Here is a 17,608-nt window from a genome sequence, read left to right as displayed (position 1 = left end):
TAATGTTTTGTAATTAGACCGATGGTACGTAGAACTATTTTATAAAATAAAACAAAATATAAATTAATTGAATTTTTATTTCATTCATATTATATCGTGTTCAATATTAATATACAGATTGAAGACTCGAGACAGTGGTGGCGGACACAAAACGAGTTGGCGGCGCGACCTTGACACGACGCTTTTGGCGTTTTGATTTAAACTGTTTTTTATTTCCTTTTTTATCGCCGGCTTATTATAAGATGTTATTAACAATATTTGGCCGCTAAAACTCGTCTTTACCATAATGGAATACTGCACAGCAATTTGAACAGACCCTGAGACTCCGCCTCAGGGCGACGAGCGGTACTCAGTGAATTACAGATTAACTATTATAAAGATTCTCAGCCACCTTGGTCTCAGTACACGCTTGAAATCTTGTGCCTCATTAATTATTTTTTTTAAATAATGTTTCCATGATATCTTTTAATAATGGCAAGACTTACATATTGCATGATGTAAAACAATATAACATATCGCATATACGTTCAAGGCATGGTGATGTTATGCTCGTCTTTTCATTTTGCATAGTGTTTCAATTGACAATTGTATTTATATATCAATGGGCCCACAAGTTACATTGTATAAGACGGTATCAATGGTGTGGCGAGTAATTAACTGAGAATATGTATAGATTCAATTCTCATTGTACTAATGTTATTACATGACGCCTGAGTAAATGATATCTAATACAAGGCTCGCAAAAAACACCAAATGATTTGCATGAGCTGTCCATAGTTAACTTTTGGATAATATTTAACATTATAAAACTAATATATATATTTATTTTTTTTAAATCTAAGGAGCTTGGTCGTTATTTCGCGAATATGTCGCTCCGTACGTCCACTTCTATCCGTGCCTACTAAATTTCCATGAAATCAAAATATTTTTTTTAGCCTTAGCCTCTTCTGATACAGGAACCGACAAAAAGCTATTTATGCTGCCCACATTAAAGCCCTAAAAGAAACAAGCCTTAATAATTTACTGCCATATTTAATAAACAATAATAGTTGTAATCTGGGTATCCCGAGGGTAAACCAATCGACATAAGTCATTTAAAAGCATCTCTAATAAACTTTGTTCTGTTTGGCCCACTGTCGCGGTAGACCTAAAAATATTAGTCGCTTTCTGAAAACGGTGGTTAGTCTCTCATGGCCAGCGACACAAAATACCTCAGTGTTACTATAGAGACTACCTCCAGTTCGTACAAGTATGTTTAGTAGAAGTCGTCGAGGTCCACGGCCTGCTTGGGCTGGTTCTTGACCTGGTCCTGCGCAAGGTACATGTCGGCGATCTGCTGCGCCGTGGTCGCCTGCTCGCCGGTCTTGTCGTCGCGGATGCGCACCAGTCTGCAGCGATACCAACAGTGAGATTGATGTACGGTATCTCAGGCATAAACAATAAAGAGTTTGGATCGAGTAAGTTAACGTTCAAGTATTTATATGCAAACGTGGGACATACAACGCCATAAAGGTCAATAAAAGATCCAATACTTTGAGTTCACTGCCCCACTCACTACAAAATTTTCTCAAAGAGAAAATAACACTATGTTACAGATTTACTACTCGGATACTGCGGATGTATGGTCATGGTCAATATTTTTGATTTGAAGCAAGTCGGTCGGCACTCAGATATTAGTAAACTGACTGTCACATTAACACTGCGATTAATTTTACAATGTCAATTGTCGACAGTTGTGTGGTAATAGGTGACACAACAAGCGTGTCCCATGCAGTTCGTTCGTGTGGGGCGCGGGTACCTGGGGAAGCGCAGCGACACGCCCTTGTGCGCGTCCACGAGCCCGCGCGCCGCCGCGTGCGCCGGCGACAGCGACAGGTCCGCGCAGCGCACCTCCAGCACCACGCGCGCCTCCGCCCACGCCTCCGCCGCGTGCGAGCGGTCGAACCTGCGGGAGGGGTCTTATTGAGTTATTTATATTTGTGTGGCTATATACGACAAAACATAAAAGCGAGGCTAAAAAAACTTTACGCTCTACAAGAGATAGTAACCTATAATACGATCGGGGCGCGTCGATGAGATGCGGCTTTAGTTTCTCCGCCAGCTCTGCGAGCTGCTGGTCGCTGAAGCCGGTGCCGATCTTGCAGAGCGCCTGGTACTCGTCGGCGGCGGGGTCGTAGCAGGCGAGCAGGAAGCCGCCGTACACGCCGGCTCTCTTGCCGCGGCCGTGGTACGCGCCCAGCACCACCGCGTCGATCGTGTCGCCCACGCCCTCCAGGTAGTCCTTCTTCAGCTGCAATACATAGCTCATAATAATTGGACAAGGCAGCTAGTACTCCTACGATTTCTTTATTTATTTTGACTTGTGACTGGGATCAAAATTATCCCGGATAAAAGTCCCGCTATAAAAAGTAGCTACTCTAGCTAGTTTTGAAATATCTAAGATACTCAGTAAATCATATTTTTTTGGGTGTCGACGGAGCGATGAATTAAGCTTATCTTTCCAATAAAATACACCGGGGTCGAACTAAGAACGCTATTTCAAAAGGTTTACTTTCTTTGCGCTCTGACATAATAACCAATCTGCAGTCACTCAATCCATAATCGTACCTTGAGCCAGTTCTTGGACCTTCTGGCGATGTCGTAGTAAGCGGTGGGCCCTTTCAGCGACTTAACCATGAGTCCCTCGCACGAGCCGTGCACCGCCTCCTCCAGGAACTGCTGCACCTCCTCCATACTGGTACAGTCCTTTGACGTCGCGAACTGCCACTCGCCTGTCAGGTAAATATTATAAATAACAGGTATTTGGGGTAAACACTAGTAAAATTGGAAATAGTAACAATATTATATTTAAAGAATAAAATATTGCCATTTTCACTGCATCTAATGGTAAGTGGAATGGTGTCGAATAGAATGTAGACTGACGAGAGATGATTACACCTCGGCAGTCTACACAATTATGCCGGCCTGTTGGAACCGGATATACACAGGCTGATCTTGGAACGCGACACACTTACGTGGGCAACTATGGCAGGTTTTATACTTTGTGTACGGTGATCGCTCTCTGGGCAGATATAAAATATATCCTACCAACAACAAACCAGTCTCTGAGGTGATGAGAGTGCATTATTATTATTATTTTTTTTTGAGGGTCCCCACGTCCCACCCTCGTTTCCCCTATCCACGACAAGTGCTATTTTTTGCTTTATTTATGTTTTTTATTTTTGTATTTTTTGGTTTATGTTTTAATTTAACAATACTATATTTATCATATTTTTCTAACTATTTCTAACTCTGTCTTAATCTATTGCATTTTAGCGTTTTTATTAATTTAAGTCTGTTTATCTTATCTGTTTGAGAGTGCATCTTACCCTCGACCTCGTGGAAGTGTGTGCGGAGCAGCTGTCGCCGCGAGTGCAGCGGCTCGCGGACGAGCGCGCGGCCGTTGAGGAACAGCAGGTCGAACACGAACACGCACACCTGCACCTTGATCTCCGCCTCGGACGCGTCTTTGCGCTTGCGCGTCGACAGGATCTAACACATTGTGCAAATTACTAAAATAATTGTAAATGTACTTATCATCTTCGATATACATTCACAAAATAATACACATTATTTATACTGCAACAATATAATAAAATAAAAATAAAATAATTATGACTCCTATTAGTGTAGGTATATGACTGACTAGACGTAACAAGAATTAACATGCTGAATAGTCCGCATAACGTTCAGATGTCTGATGAATAGAAGAAGAAAGAAAAAATCTTTTATTGGCGCAGCAGTGAACAATTAATTTGCTTTGATTTATTTTCCGTTTCACCCCATTCATATTATCTTGAGACATCAGTAAGTAACAGCCGAAATACCTCTCTTATTTGTACGAATTTAATAAATTTTATATTGACCTGGAATGGCAATATCTGTTTGTTGACGACGTCGTACGCGACGGCCTCGCAGTCCAGCACGCAGCTGTGCACGTCGGGGCCCAGCAGCGACGGCAGACGACGGATTATATCCGGGTATTTACTGAAACCATGTTTTATGCAGTTTATCATAACAGGACATGTTGAAAAAGAAAAGTAGGAACTTTTCGAATTAAAGTATATCACGATTAATGTTTTTTTTTCTTGATGCCATAAAGTAATTACACTGCTCTATAGTAAGTTTTGATAGATTATACGAACGTGGTATTGTTCTCTTGGTTTCGGCTGAACACGCTTGCGTGCGCGAGGTCTGGCGCGAGCTGTGGCACAGTGTCTGACGCAGTATCAGGCTTAGTTTCTGACGCGGTGTCTGATGCACTGTCAGGCTTAGTTTCTGATGTGGTGTCTGACGCAGTGTCAGGCTTAGTTTCTGACGTGGTGTCCTTTGCAGTGTCAGACTTAGTTTCTGGTGTGGTGTCTGGCGCGGTAGTGTGCCTAGCTATGCTCGGCACGTGGATCTGCGCGCGCTCGCCGTCATACTTCCACTCACACGTGAACTCACAACCTTCGAACCTGTATTTAAATAAACAAACAATTTAGTTGTGTTATATTAGAAACATCTTGAGGGCTGAGTAAAAAAAAAAGAATTCCTTTTGTTGAATATATAATATAAGAGATATACATTTGCATACTAAAATGAAGAAAACTACATGTGACATAATAGTGTGCCACAGACCTGTTGAATATCTCGTGCACGCCGCGCGTGGGGTGCGCCAGCATGGGCTTGAGCGGCACGCCCGGCGTCAGCACGCAGCGCGCCGCCAGCGCCGCCGGCCCGCCCGCCAGCAGCGCCGCCACCACGCGCCCGTAGTCCGGGCACTCGCAGTACGCCGTCTTCACCGCCAGCACGTGCGCCTCCACGTGCGACTGACACACACACAACACGTTACAGCGTATGGTTACAGTCACACTAGTATACATCTAAAATAGCCATAAAGCTAGCAGGAAAATTAATATGAGAGTAATAGTTGTAGGTGAGACCGATCAATTGTGATGACGATGTTCGAGCCCCTACCTTGAACTGTTCCGGTGTCATGTCCTTGGAGGCGTCGAGTATTTCGCCCCCTTTATGTGGTGGGGTGGTGGCCGCCGCGAGCCCCAGCGCGTGCAGTGCAGACTGCTCCGCCAGGCCCACGCGCAACTTGCCCTCCAACGACCTGGCGCAGACACAACACTCACTTACTACTTCACTACTCATACATTTAATTATCACTAAGTACTGCTCGCGGCTTTGCCCGCGTAAAAGCTTTCCAGCTACAAAAACGCCTAAATCACTATAGCTATCTATAAATATAATAGTTGATTTATTTAATGACATAGCAGATTTACTCCAAGAGCAGAAGAGCGCAATTTACCTGGATTAAAGTATGTGTGTTATTTGAGGACATGGTTTACCCGTGTGCCAAATTTTATCTGAATCGATTTAATGGTTACGTGTGTTTATTTTTAACAAACATCCAAATATAATTTGACAAGAAAAAAGTAAGATTATATGTCAATGAATGAAGGGATGAATCTTTGTTTAAACAAAATAAATGGTAATTGGGAGAAGCATTAACGGCCCTTCCCCAAAGTTTTATGATTTTCTTACCTTATCAAATATTTCGCTTCTGAATGTCTGCACGCAACAAATAAAGATTGTATTTTATTGATTTTCTTGTTTACCGATGCCTGACCTGCACATACATTTAAATGTGACGAATAATAAAGCAGTGACAATAATTTTTAGCGTGAAGCCACAGGTCATGGCTTGGCAACTTTATATTACTCCTTTGAATTTTGTACTTACTATGACATATGTTTGTAGGCTGAGTTCAATGCATGCTGATACGTGGGATTGTCAGTATTTAGTCTTTGTGTAAGGTCAACAGCTATATACTCATGTGCTGTAATCATGTTTTTATTTATATTTAAGTTGTATTTTTTATGTATAAACATTAGACTAAAACAATATTCTAGTACATGGTCACGTTAAAGTGACTCCACTGCACCTGATGAGGTGGGATCCAAATATAGCATTAATTGAGGATAGATGCTTATTGATTACCCCTAGCCAGTCGACACCATTTACAAACCCGAGATACACATGTTGATCCCGGAACGCGGCACTGAATCTTACCGGTCATACGCGCGATGTCCTGTAAGGCCTGGAAGACGCGGCGCAGGCGCAGATGCGGCGCGGCGAACATGGTGCGCTGCGCGTCGCGCGCCGCCTGCGCCGCCGCGCCGAGGTCGCCCGCGCGCCGCGCCGCCGCGCGCACGTGCGCCAGCGAGCGCCCCGTGCACTGGCCCACCGCTTTCATTAGGTACGTCTCCGCTATGCCTGCGGACACGGGACATGGACACTATGGGCACAACTACATTCTTAATACAAGACATTTTAAAGAAAAGTAATACCTATATAAATTAAGTAAGTACACGTGTTAGGGGCCGTTCAAGTATTACGTAACGCAATTAATGAAGATTTTTGACCCCCCCACTCCCCCATGTAACGCGGCGTAACGTTTACCAGTACGACCCCCTCCCTTCCAAAAGATACGTAACTCTAAATTTACATTTTTTTTTCTAATATTCACAATTATTTTACGCAAAATACCGCAAAGTCGCTAAAATACATTTATTATTTCTTTAAATTAAAAAAATAAAAATGTTACATAACGCTTTGTACGAAACCCTCTCCCGCCTTTGTAACGCATCGTAAAGTTTTACAAGACCCCCCATCCCTCCCAAATTGCGTTACGTAACACTTGAACGGCCCCTTATTCATGCTTACAAATATTTTTTTTTTGTAACACTTACCCAACTCCAAGCTGTGATACGCGGGCGCCAGCTGGTTGAGACACATGTACACACTCGGCAACAGATCTTCGGGCGTGAGAACTATCACCGATCTGAAGTAATTGCTCAGGATTTCGATCATCTTCAGCCTCGCCGAGGTACCCTCGATGACCTCCAGGGTCCGCGCCAGCGCGATGTACGGCACCTCCTGGCCTTTGGACCAGCATGCATCCTTTATGGGGTGGTACTTGGCTTTGCCAGGGTTGTATTCTGCCTCTGTATGTTTGGAGGAGTTAAACTTAATTACAATTCTATGATTGCTACATTAAACATAATGATTTCTTATGTTTACGCGAATGTTAGACATTGAATTGCTACATTAAACTTCTAGACAGAAAATCTTATATTAAGGTTATAGCTTAAGGTCCATTTTTCATACATTTTGTTTCACCTTTAATCTGGGTAACTAAACAAGTATTGGCAAGTAAAGAATTTAAATTCACGTCCAGTTAGTGATTAGTTCTCGCAGTTGAAAGAAAAACGTAAAAATAATTAATATGCATGGATATTTCGGCCTTTAAAATTTCGTCATATTAAATTGTATGAAAATGGACCTTAAGCTATAACCTTAAACTATTTAAAATTTTGCTGTAACATTGTACATTCAACATATTTTCTTTAAAAAAAATCATACCTGGAACTAGTTTAGATTCTTCAGCACCTTCTTTCTCTTCTTTGTTCTCTTTCTTAATAAGTTTGAAGAATTCCTTGGGTTTCTCATTCTTTTTTTCAACTTTAGGTTCTACTTCCTCTTCTGATGGTTCCTTCTTTACTTGAGTCAAAAATGACTTCATAGAGTTTTTCTCTTTTGGAGATGTCCTATTGCTTTCTTTTAAAACTTTTTCAGCAGTTTGTTTTTTTGCTTTTGGCGATTCATACTTTTTAACATTGTTTTCCTTTTTAACTGTACTTTCCACATAAGATGCGTTGAGTTCTGATTTTATAACTTCAACATTTGTTTTGTTTGGCGATTCATTTTTAACTGGACTTTCTGCTACTTTCTTAGGAGATTGAGATTCACTGCTGGAACTGTAAATGCGCTGTCGTTTTTTCTTTTGTGTTGGTGTCTTTGGTGACACAGAGTCACTGTCACTGCTGTCTAAACGCTGCCTTTTTGATGATGGCTGTAAAATAATGCATGTGGTTTAATAATAGAAGTGACATCAAATATTAAAGTTTACAAGAATTTAATTTGAGTGGTCCTATATAACTAATCACATTTTTTACCTACATTATCCATAAACATAGCATTGCAATATGTTTTTTTTAATAATGTAGGTACAGTAACGCTTATCAAAAACAGGTTGTTTAGATATGACGCAGTCTTGAAGCTTCAAGTACAAATGGTGTCCTTATTGCAATAGATAATGTCTTCAAGAAATCTTTTCCAGGCTTTTTGTGTTGTCTAGCAGATGAAAGGCAACCACAGAGACACAGGTGTTGGTCAACTTTACATTTGGTACACAATACTAACCATAAAATAAGAGACAGAAAAAAAATTACCTTCTCTTCCTTTTCTACTTCTGGTTTTGGTGAGGTGAGTCCATCAGTTGCAGGTGATCCCCTCGCTGGTTTAGGTGGAGTCAATTTGAAAAATGATCTTATAGTCTTTTGTGCCATAGTTCTTTCAAGTACAGCACATGGATTCACTGTGTATATGTTTTTGAATATATGTATCTTATATGTATTGCTAGCAAGAGTTTTGTAAACTAATCTAGGTGTGAATTTTACGATATTGTTCATGAGGTCATTACGAAGAGATAGTTACTCATTGTGCTATACCTAAAATAAAAATGATCCTCAACAAATAAACAAAAAAAAAATTATTGCTGTACACTCATGACCTAATGAATAAATTCTTCCTAGCGAAATTTCGACCCAGATGGTCAATCTCAACCGAGATAAGCCAAAAACGCAGTAGATATTATTGTGCACAAGTGCATGCCCAATAGACAGGTGCACTTTTGTTCCTTAACTCTTATGGTCCAGTAATGTAATCCAATATGACTGGAGAAGGATAAGGCGCAGGACCAGCGGCTTTACATGCTTTCTGGGGCATGGGAGTAACATACCGCCATCCTCTCAACTCTGAGGTGCGAATGAGTAATTTTTCAAATTGAAAAACCCAGTTACAATTACTCTGGTCCAACACAGGATTCTAACCCAGGACTGCAAAAATGGTAGTCATATTTGTATCTCGTATTACTACGCCAAGGCAGTTGCTTAACGTACAACAAACATGTCACCAGCTCCAGAGGAACAGTCATTAGGTGTTTCTATAGAAGAAGTCAGCTATTGTAATCTTACTTCCTCTCAGACTAAAGGCTGATGGTCACCGATTGCATGAGTTAGTAACTAATCAATCAGCAGCAGTGTTGTATTAAATACACACACAATACTACGGGGATGCACAGTGCGCCCCCACATATAGTTGATAACTATCAATTAAGAATATAAAGGAAGGAAAGGAAACTTCCTTTTATATTTGACAGGAACCTTAAGTAGTTATAATTAAACATTACTCACTGCATCATATTATTAAAAAAAAATGTGTTTTATGGCAAAAGTGGCTTATTACCAGTGCCAAGCCATCATGATGGATGATTAAGCAGTTATGTTGGTTTTACCATACAACATGGCATTGAGCTGTTTGGAAAGATGGAACCTTCGGGTGATCGCCAGCAGGGTCCCTAAGGCTATATACATATGCATGGCATACCAACTAAAACTCTGCAGTGGTCATCCTCCGCTCATTAGGACAGGCACTGGGCTTTCTCTGACAGAAATGCCCGGTGGATGAGTCTCAAGTTGTCTTCCACAACCATCTATGTTCTGTCTCCATTTGTGGTAGTTCTTAGAGACTCCCACGCACCCAAGAACGCCATCGGCTCAACAGCAGCATGAGGTCTACCTTTCATACTGCCGTCAATATGCTTAAACTCACACAACATGCACTAAGGGCGGACAGCCCTCTGCCGAAATGATAATAAATATCACTCAACACAATCTGAATGCTTTACATCGTTCCAAAGATCTGACGATGAGTCGTTCCAGCATTCTTACGGAGTAACAAGTACATTTGTACATTTGAATAATTACATATTTCACTAGCTCCGCTACAAAGCTGATCATTAATGGTCACACAGTTTTGTAGCATAGCTTTGAAATCCTTGCATCATATTTGCATAGCACATTTCTGGTGAAAAACAACCTTAGCCACATGTCAGGATACAGGTCACTTGACATATATATTGTGGCAATATTACATTGCTTTATAATGTTCATTCTAAGAAACCCTAAATCTTATCTTAGAGTGGAAAATCATACACATTAACAATTTATCTACACCAACACGTCGTTATTTGTAAATTATTCGATATTACAGAGTATAATCAGCTTACGTTAAACCAACACCGGTCTAGTAACAAACTAGTATATATTATATATTGATACAATACGAAACTAGATCACAATATGAATAGATATACAGTACAGTGTCATAAAAGCTGCGTGATATATTTATTCACATGATGTAGATAAATTTCGCGGGAAAATTTACGTTCGGCAACGTTGATTGTTGCCATTTGACAGTTGAAACTAGGGATGCTCGATGAATATCGATGTTCGATAATCATATCGTCTAGTCACAAAAAAATATTTCAGCCGACACTAAATCAGAGTCTCAGGAGAATAACTGAATTCTCTGAAAATGGAGCTAAAGGAATTTGCCTTACAAATGCTATCTTGTTTATGATTTGCAAAGGTACACAGCCATTCCAGATTGTTAAAAATGAAGGATTTATAAATTTAATGAGAACAGCTGCAGCTCTGTATAAAATCCCATCCAGGCATACTTTCAAGAGAATGCTAGAGAACCGATATGAAGTTACACAGAATCTTTTTAAAAATAAAATCAAAGGCCTAAGTGGTAATATAACCCTGACAACTGACATATGGACGGATACCATGCAGACTAGGAGTTTTCTTAGTGTCACTATACACTTTTATGACGAAGAAGGCATGACATCAGTGACTCTAGGAGTTTATGAGTTAGCCGAATCACAAACTGCTGAATACATTGGAAGAATGCTGTTGCAGACATGTCAAGAATAGTGTATAGATCTAGAAAAAGTATCCGCTGTTGTAACTGATGGAGGAGTAAATGTTGTTAAAGCTGAAGAGATCTCATTTGGAAAAAAATGCCATATTATTTGTTTTGCTCACCTACTTAATTTGGTAGCTCAAAAATCAATTGCAAAAACAAATCAATTGCCAGAATTTATTGGATCAGTCAAAAGGATTGTCACCTGGTTCAAGCATAGTGTAGTGGCGAGTGATGAATTACGAAAGCATTCTGATCTAAAATTAATATAAGACGTCTCCACTCGCTGGAATTCCACCTTTTATATGGTGGAAAGATTTTTAGATCTGCGACCAACGATTAATCAAATTGTTAATTGTCATACCAGTGCTCCTCCAATGATAACTGCAAAAGGTATTGAAGAGTTGACTGACATTTTTGAAGTTTTACCCCCATAGAAATGGTTACTAAAGAAATATGTGGAGAAGACTATGTCACCAGCAGCAAAGTCATTCCCATAACACGAAGGCTAAACCTGAAAATTAATAACATTAAAACAAAGAGTTCTATGGGTCAGGATCTTAAGCAGAACATAATGACTGAGATCAGTAAACGCTTGTTACCCTCTAAACATGTTCAAATACTTGCTGTATCTACATTGCTAGACCCAAGGTTCAAAAATATTCATTTTCAAGATCCCATGGCATGTTCTAAAGTAATCCAGTATGTCAAAGAATTACTAACTACTGCGACGGAAACAGAAGTAATGGAAGAAGATATTAGTCGTTCGCCAGATCTAACGGAAGAATTTAATTTGTGGAGCAAACATTACTAACTTGTAAATAACAAAAACTCCACGCCTTCGCATAGTGACCACAAAAGGCCTTCCGAGCTGAGCTATTTTTTAAAAAATCCAGTGTCTGATCTTAAACTAGATCCTATCCAATTTGGAATAATGTCATCGGTTCCACTTACCCGAAATTAAAAAAAAATGCGGTAAAATATTTGAGTACTATCGCTACATCAACGCCATCCGAAAGATTGTTTTCAAAAGCTGGCTATACTCTTTATCGACAAAGAAATAGATTAAAAGGTTCTTCTTTATCAAAATTACTTTTCCTTCAGTCAGTTGAAAAAAAATACTGGAATATGTAATATTTTGTAGTGTTTCTTAATAAATTTCGAACTATTTCCCTGTATTTTATTTCTTTGTTAAATGAAATTAAAATTAAATTCCGGTTTCGGTTTTCGATGAAGTTAGAATTTCGATGTTGATTTTAGATTATGACATCAATGTCAACATCGATGTTTTTCTAATATCGATCATCCCTACTGAAAACTTGAAAGCTTATGGTTTATTCTTTGATGGAAAGAGGTAAGGGAAATCTACGCTACTTTTTAGACATACATACATAATGCGACCGTTGTACGGACATATCCTCCAGTCATAATTGGTATGGCATTTCCATAAAAAATCTACATTTTTTATTATTCAGTGCATGTAAATCAGTGCTTTTTAATTTTTTTATAATTCATAAAAAATATTCTATTTCTATCTTTTTCAATAATGTTTTCCACGTTCGAGAAATGTATTCACGTTTCCGAACGGATACGTAGACTTCCTACTCAGAAGTTTCTTTTTATATTGTGATATTTCTTTATTCCCAATGGAACATGATATATTTGACTAAAGTAAGTTTATAATAATATATGTCCAATTTAAATAGTATACAATTATTAATCAAGTGCGATATAAAAAATATGAGTACTTGTGTTGATGAAAAATCTAGAACTTATTTTGCTAAGATGGCGCCCTCTAGTAGTTGAATTGTCAACTATACGCGTGTCGTCCATGTTCCGAATGTGGTGTGACTTATTTTTGTTTTGTGTTAATTTTCAATATAATATTATAAATGTGAAATGCATAAGCATGTGTCATCCCATATAGTGGAACCTTGCTCCGGCTGAATGGATCCCGCCGTCGCGTGGTATCAGCCCGAGCAGGAAGGACCCGCGAAGCGACTGTGGCTTCGTATCTGGGAAACTCAAAGTGAAATAGACAAAATGAACTTGAAAAACTTAGAGAACGCTAACCCCAATGTGAACAAAGCTCAAGACTTTATACCAATAAACGATGTGAACGGTGAAAGTAGAAATAACAATTATTTTAACCCTGCGCGGAGGAAAGTGAACGATAACCGCGCTTCGACTTTTAACCTGAACAAAAACCACGATGCCCTCATAGGCGAGTATGGGGGCTGCCCGTGGCGGATACCCAACTATATCTACAAGCCGGGAGTGCTGGGGTGAGTAGGAATGTTCGCACTTCTCACGACATTGTCAACGTGTTTGACATGTTGGTTATGAGCGAGGGCGCGCGGCGTGCTCACCGCTCGCGCTCTGCGGCCGAGCGCCCGTGCTGCGCGCGCCCTGCTCGACACTCCGGCGACCCTGCCGCACACTTTGCGCTCGCCACTATCGCATCATACTTCTCATACTATTCTCATTAGAAACATCACTAACTACTAACTAGCCACCTAGAAACAAATGCGAAACTCATAAGTTCGCAATATTTACAATCTTCTAAATTACCCGACTCCGTCAAAAGTGCGTAATGTTTTATTTCATGTATCCTGTATGTAAGTGAAAAATAATAAAAAATCTACTCAATGCATAGGACCATACAAATATGTGAAACAAGTTGAATGGATATTAATTAATGCGTGTCAGAAACAAGTTTTGTGCTAGAACCAGTTAAAAGACTTAATGTCCACACATGTTCCCATATTAGTAATTTATGTCCAGCGAAGATCTCTTTATAATCTCCAGTTGTTTCCTAATTATAATGTTGACATTAATGTGTCTGACCTAAATGTCATTTGCAATTATGTCAGCTGCTATTGATGCAGACAATCAAATCAGTTTTATTACTTCTGACATAAGACTGTAATGCATTGGTTTGAGAGATAAATATATAATTATAAACAGAATGTTTCCCATTAAAAAATATTTTATGTTTAGAACAATCTGTTTAACTCATGCTGAGTATTGGTTTTTTATTGCACTATTGTTGTTTCTGTAGTACTCCAAACTCAACTAATGAGAATTATTAATTTAATTATTCCTTATATTTTTTTAAATCAAGAGATAGTTTATTGTAACATGTAACATTTTATTTAAATATTCCATTATAAATATATAGTAAATTTTTCATCCGTAATTTAAAATGACATTAATAGCACAATTATCAAAACCTAATTGAATTCCTATTAGAAATATGATATGAATATTTTGTGTTGTATGGTCAGCCTGAAATGAATGTATATTAGGAGGATGGCACACTTGGGGAAAATTGGGTGTTTTGGTTGTACTTCTGCCTTCCCCTTCAAGGATAAAGGCACAAATGTGGGTACTGATGTAGGAAATCCCCAAAATAGACAGAAAAAGTATGTGTTTAAAACAGGTTTTTCACTCTTAACTCTTAGAATCACTACTGTATGTAAACAAACACAGTACTACATATTATTCTTATTAATTTTGTTAAGACATGAAAAGCAATGCCAACATTTCCTGTTTGTGTTCAGAAGTGTGATAAAAACAAGAAATTGTGAATTATAGTTTTGAATTGTGAAATAGTAAACAATTATTATATTCTAAGAATTATTGTGACATTGTGTAATTTGTTATTTATCTAATTATACTACTATTTGTGATTCTTATGGACATAACACATACTGAGCTCACCCTTCGCCTGAATGAAAACCCTTCTGTGCTAAGAAAGTCTCTAAAACATTGAACACCAGCACTTCAGCTGTTAGTCCAGGAGATGACCTACCTGTGTGTGTGTCTTTCATCAAAATCTGTTCCATAGTTACTGTGTTTATTTTTGATAATATCCATCCAAATATTTTAACAAACTTCCATTTATAACATTAGTAAGATTATCCTAACGATACTAACTTTCTTAAATATCTGTAAAAAATAGTGCATAAATACATTGCTGACCTAAATTCTCTGTATGCACAACATAAAACACAAACAGTGTATAATTTTGAAAATCATTATGAGTGCCACTTCCCTCCTCTGAGTAAACAATGTCACTCACATGGGAAGCGAGTGTTGTAACAACTGGATATTGTTATCTATTGTGATGTCACAAATACACTGATGTAATAGATATTATTGTTGAATGTGATTCTTTGCATTATTGTTGTACAATTTTAGAAATATATATTTTGTTTGCTATTCAACCTGTATAAATAACATTTTCCAAAATATAAGGCGCCACTGTTTGTTTTTCCAAGATGGATATTAGATACATTAAATCATGATATGGTCTATCTGAATAATAAATTTAATTAAACTTCATTTAGCAGTTTCGCCATTTTACTTCATACAGACATGCAAACATCTACAAATAGTTAGAAATTGTGTAGGAAAAGATCTTATTGTATAAACATTTAATGAGTATAAAATTGAGACCCTGTGGCACCCAATTCACCAGAGCTAAATAAGTTGCCACCAAAATGATCCCATATAGCAACAAATGTTAGTTTAAACTACACATATAAAATTTGTGTTCTGCGAACAAAAATCACTAATGATATAAATCTATCAATAAGTCGTAGTGGCACTGTGACTATCCCTTATATGGCAGTGTAGTATGTTGTATGATAAGTTATAATCAAGATCCAAGTCACTCGGTAAGTAAACCAGATATAACTAGATGATATATTTATCAATCTTCAAAATATAGCGACGCGTGGAAACATTGTACCATATCATAGGTATTTATCACGGATTTTACATTTCAAATCATTACTGGCGAATGGAAATGTGTTTTTTTGTGCATTTTTGTCACGAAAAATTATATCTTAAAGTATTTCTAAATTGATTAAGCTGGCGTTTAGTAAAACTGCCAAGTTCCAATTTTTTACTTAAATATTATAACATGTCAACTAGACAGGTACAGTCCTACGGACTAATTTATGTTTTCTAATTTGTAATAACATCTATACTTCAATGAGAGTAGATAGATTAGTATCGGTCATTTTAATAAATGATCGCATTTCTGGAGAAACATCCATGCTTTATGTTTAAGGAGAAATTCCTTTCCGCCTGGCGTTATCCGTATCTGTTTGTCAATCTTTCTATTTCGGCAGAAAAACTCTAAATAAAAATATATCCGTATAAACAGCAATGTTAGGAGTGAACTAAAACCCGTTCCAACTGTCGCAGCACGGCCGCGCTCCCGACCCGGCGTCGAACCGGTCGCTCACGTGTCGCGCAACGCATTTGGCACCGTGCATACATGAATATTAAGCTCATTATGGTATTTACGGCCCGTCGTAAACTTCGCGCTGAATTAACAACTTGTCCGTAAGTCACCGTTCAAAGATATTTTGAATTTTGTAAATAAACATTTTGATAGTTTTAAACAACGGCGTGTCAATTGAAACAGGCGAGGTCCGGGATTTGTGACTTGATAGAGTATGTTGCTTATGAAAAAGTATTTTTCTCCATGAAAAAAGTACGCAGGTGGTCGAATCTTAGAATTTGTGATCAATAAATGAGTCTATCATGTCGAACGGAAATAAGATGGGCGCACCGTGGTTCCATTATTCGCACCTGGTTAAGATCTTTGGGTATATAGTTGGACACGGTATACCATGTAAACAAGCTCTATTAAGTTGGTCACCAACATTAGGTTTTCATCAACATTTAATCTACTTCCATTAATCCTGAACTTCAATTTGAGGCAAAACCTTCATAAAAGTCGCAGATCAGTTGAAAACCGTATAAAATTGCTATTGCGAATACTATTCGTAACAGTCGTGAATAAGTCGAACAATAGCACCTTTCTTTAGCTAGTTGTCGTCGATTTAAACTGACAACGAAAGGTGTAAGACGATCCCTTGAACATCTGCCCGAATAATAATGGGATCGCAAAGTATTCATTTTACAACCGTTAAGAGATGTATTTTTTATGCAGTTACCTTTCTATAGAGAGGATTGAAAAGGTATTCTTTGCCCGCAAAAAACCAAAAATATAGGGCATGCTTCCTGATAATGCAATTCAACGGCATGTTTTAATAATGCGATGACCTAGTGTGCAAGGAAATTTGTGTTCCGCTTTGATGCTTTATACTCGGCGTAATTGGTATTATAGCTGAACATCTAACAGCTTGACAAATCAAAGCAGGTCTTGTATTTTAAATTTAAATTTAATGGCGACTGTGTATGGTTTTTTTTATCCGGGCATGACAAAGTCATTACACCTGATGGTAAGCGAATTGGAAGTCAGGGTAGAATGTCAGCTGGCGAAAGAGTATGATTATCACTCGCCAGTCGACAGAAATATGCTGGCCTGTTTGAAGTTTAATGCCATCAAGCTAGCGGTCCACGCGTCTAGTAGTTCCGAAGAATAAGAGTGAATTAAATTTTGGTCCTTCGAACCACCTGCAGTAATCTAGCGCCACTGTTGACGCACTCTTCACATACGTATTCACCGAGCTCCATCTGATAGCCAGCGTTATCAGTTATCGCTGATTATATTACTCAACGGCGCAGGAAATTCCATCAGAAATTCCATACGTGCCTAGAAATCGTATGACGAGGATGAAATTTGGCGTGCGGTGTCTGGAGTTCCGTTCAGCAAGATTGACGTTATATCTCCGAATTAAATATATCATGTTCCCTCTTCTCC

General features: G+C 38.6%; 2 protein-coding genes across 12 annotated transcripts in view; one reads left to right on the top strand and one right to left on the bottom strand.

Annotated features, from left to right (window-relative positions):
• Positions 1-59: 59 nt before the first annotated feature.
• On the bottom strand, positions 60-10,402 carry LOC115450233 (DNA ligase 1). Of its 11 annotated transcripts, none has more exons than XM_037441916.1 (15): positions 10,315-10,402; positions 8,325-8,470; positions 7,456-7,945; positions 6,783-7,037; positions 6,103-6,306; positions 5,575-5,659; positions 4,999-5,140; positions 4,660-4,850; positions 4,185-4,496; positions 3,906-4,026; positions 3,369-3,531; positions 2,608-2,771; positions 2,049-2,290; positions 1,799-1,945; positions 60-1,388 (listed from the first exon to the last, which is right to left on the bottom strand). In XM_037441916.1, exons 2-15 carry the CDS (start codon positions 8,439-8,441, stop codon positions 1,256-1,258), a joined length of 2,766 nt encoding a protein of 921 aa, XP_037297813.1. In that variant the 5' UTR covers positions 8,442-8,470; positions 10,315-10,402; the 3' UTR covers positions 60-1,255. The 11 variants fall into 11 exon arrangements, with proteins under 11 accessions (XP_037297813.1, XP_030034090.1, XP_037297781.1 ...); XM_030178230.2 differs by having other exon boundaries at positions 8,325-8,603; positions 10,223-10,401; XM_037441884.1 differs by having other exon boundaries at positions 8,325-8,603; positions 10,315-10,401.
• A 2,210-nt stretch (positions 10,403-12,612) lies between these two features.
• The window catches only part of LOC115450230 (non-canonical poly(A) RNA polymerase protein Trf4-1), a 31,776-nt gene continuing 26,780 nt past the window's right edge, over positions 12,613-17,608 (top strand). Inside the window, exon 1 of the mRNA XM_030178225.2 lies at positions 12,613-13,208. Coding sequence (XP_030034085.2) covers positions 12,871-13,208 — 338 coding nt within the window. The 5' untranslated portion in view covers positions 12,613-12,870. The remainder of the gene's footprint in view (positions 13,209-17,608) is intronic.

This window comes from Manduca sexta, chromosome 4, assembly GCF_014839805.1.
Source record: "Manduca sexta isolate Smith_Timp_Sample1 chromosome 4, JHU_Msex_v1.0, whole genome shotgun sequence".
In the NCBI taxonomy this organism is placed as follows: Eukaryota; Metazoa; Arthropoda; class Insecta; order Lepidoptera; family Sphingidae; genus Manduca; species Manduca sexta.
Note: the sequence above shows the minus strand (reverse complement) of the source record. Positions and strands in the feature narration are given on the sequence as shown.

Coding starts and splice junctions, on each gene's coding strand:
- LOC115450233 (XM_030178230.2), bottom strand. CDS start 8,564: ATGAACAATATCGTAAAATTCACACCTAGATTAGTTTACAAAACTCTT. Junction 4,027..4,184: donor AACCAAGAGAACAATACCAC/GTTCGTATAATC, acceptor ACATGGTTTCAG/TAAATACCCGGATATAATCC. Junction 1,946..2,048: donor GCGCCCCGATCGTATTATAG/GTTACTATCTCT, acceptor CCCCTCCCGCAG/GTTCGACCGCTCGCACGCGG.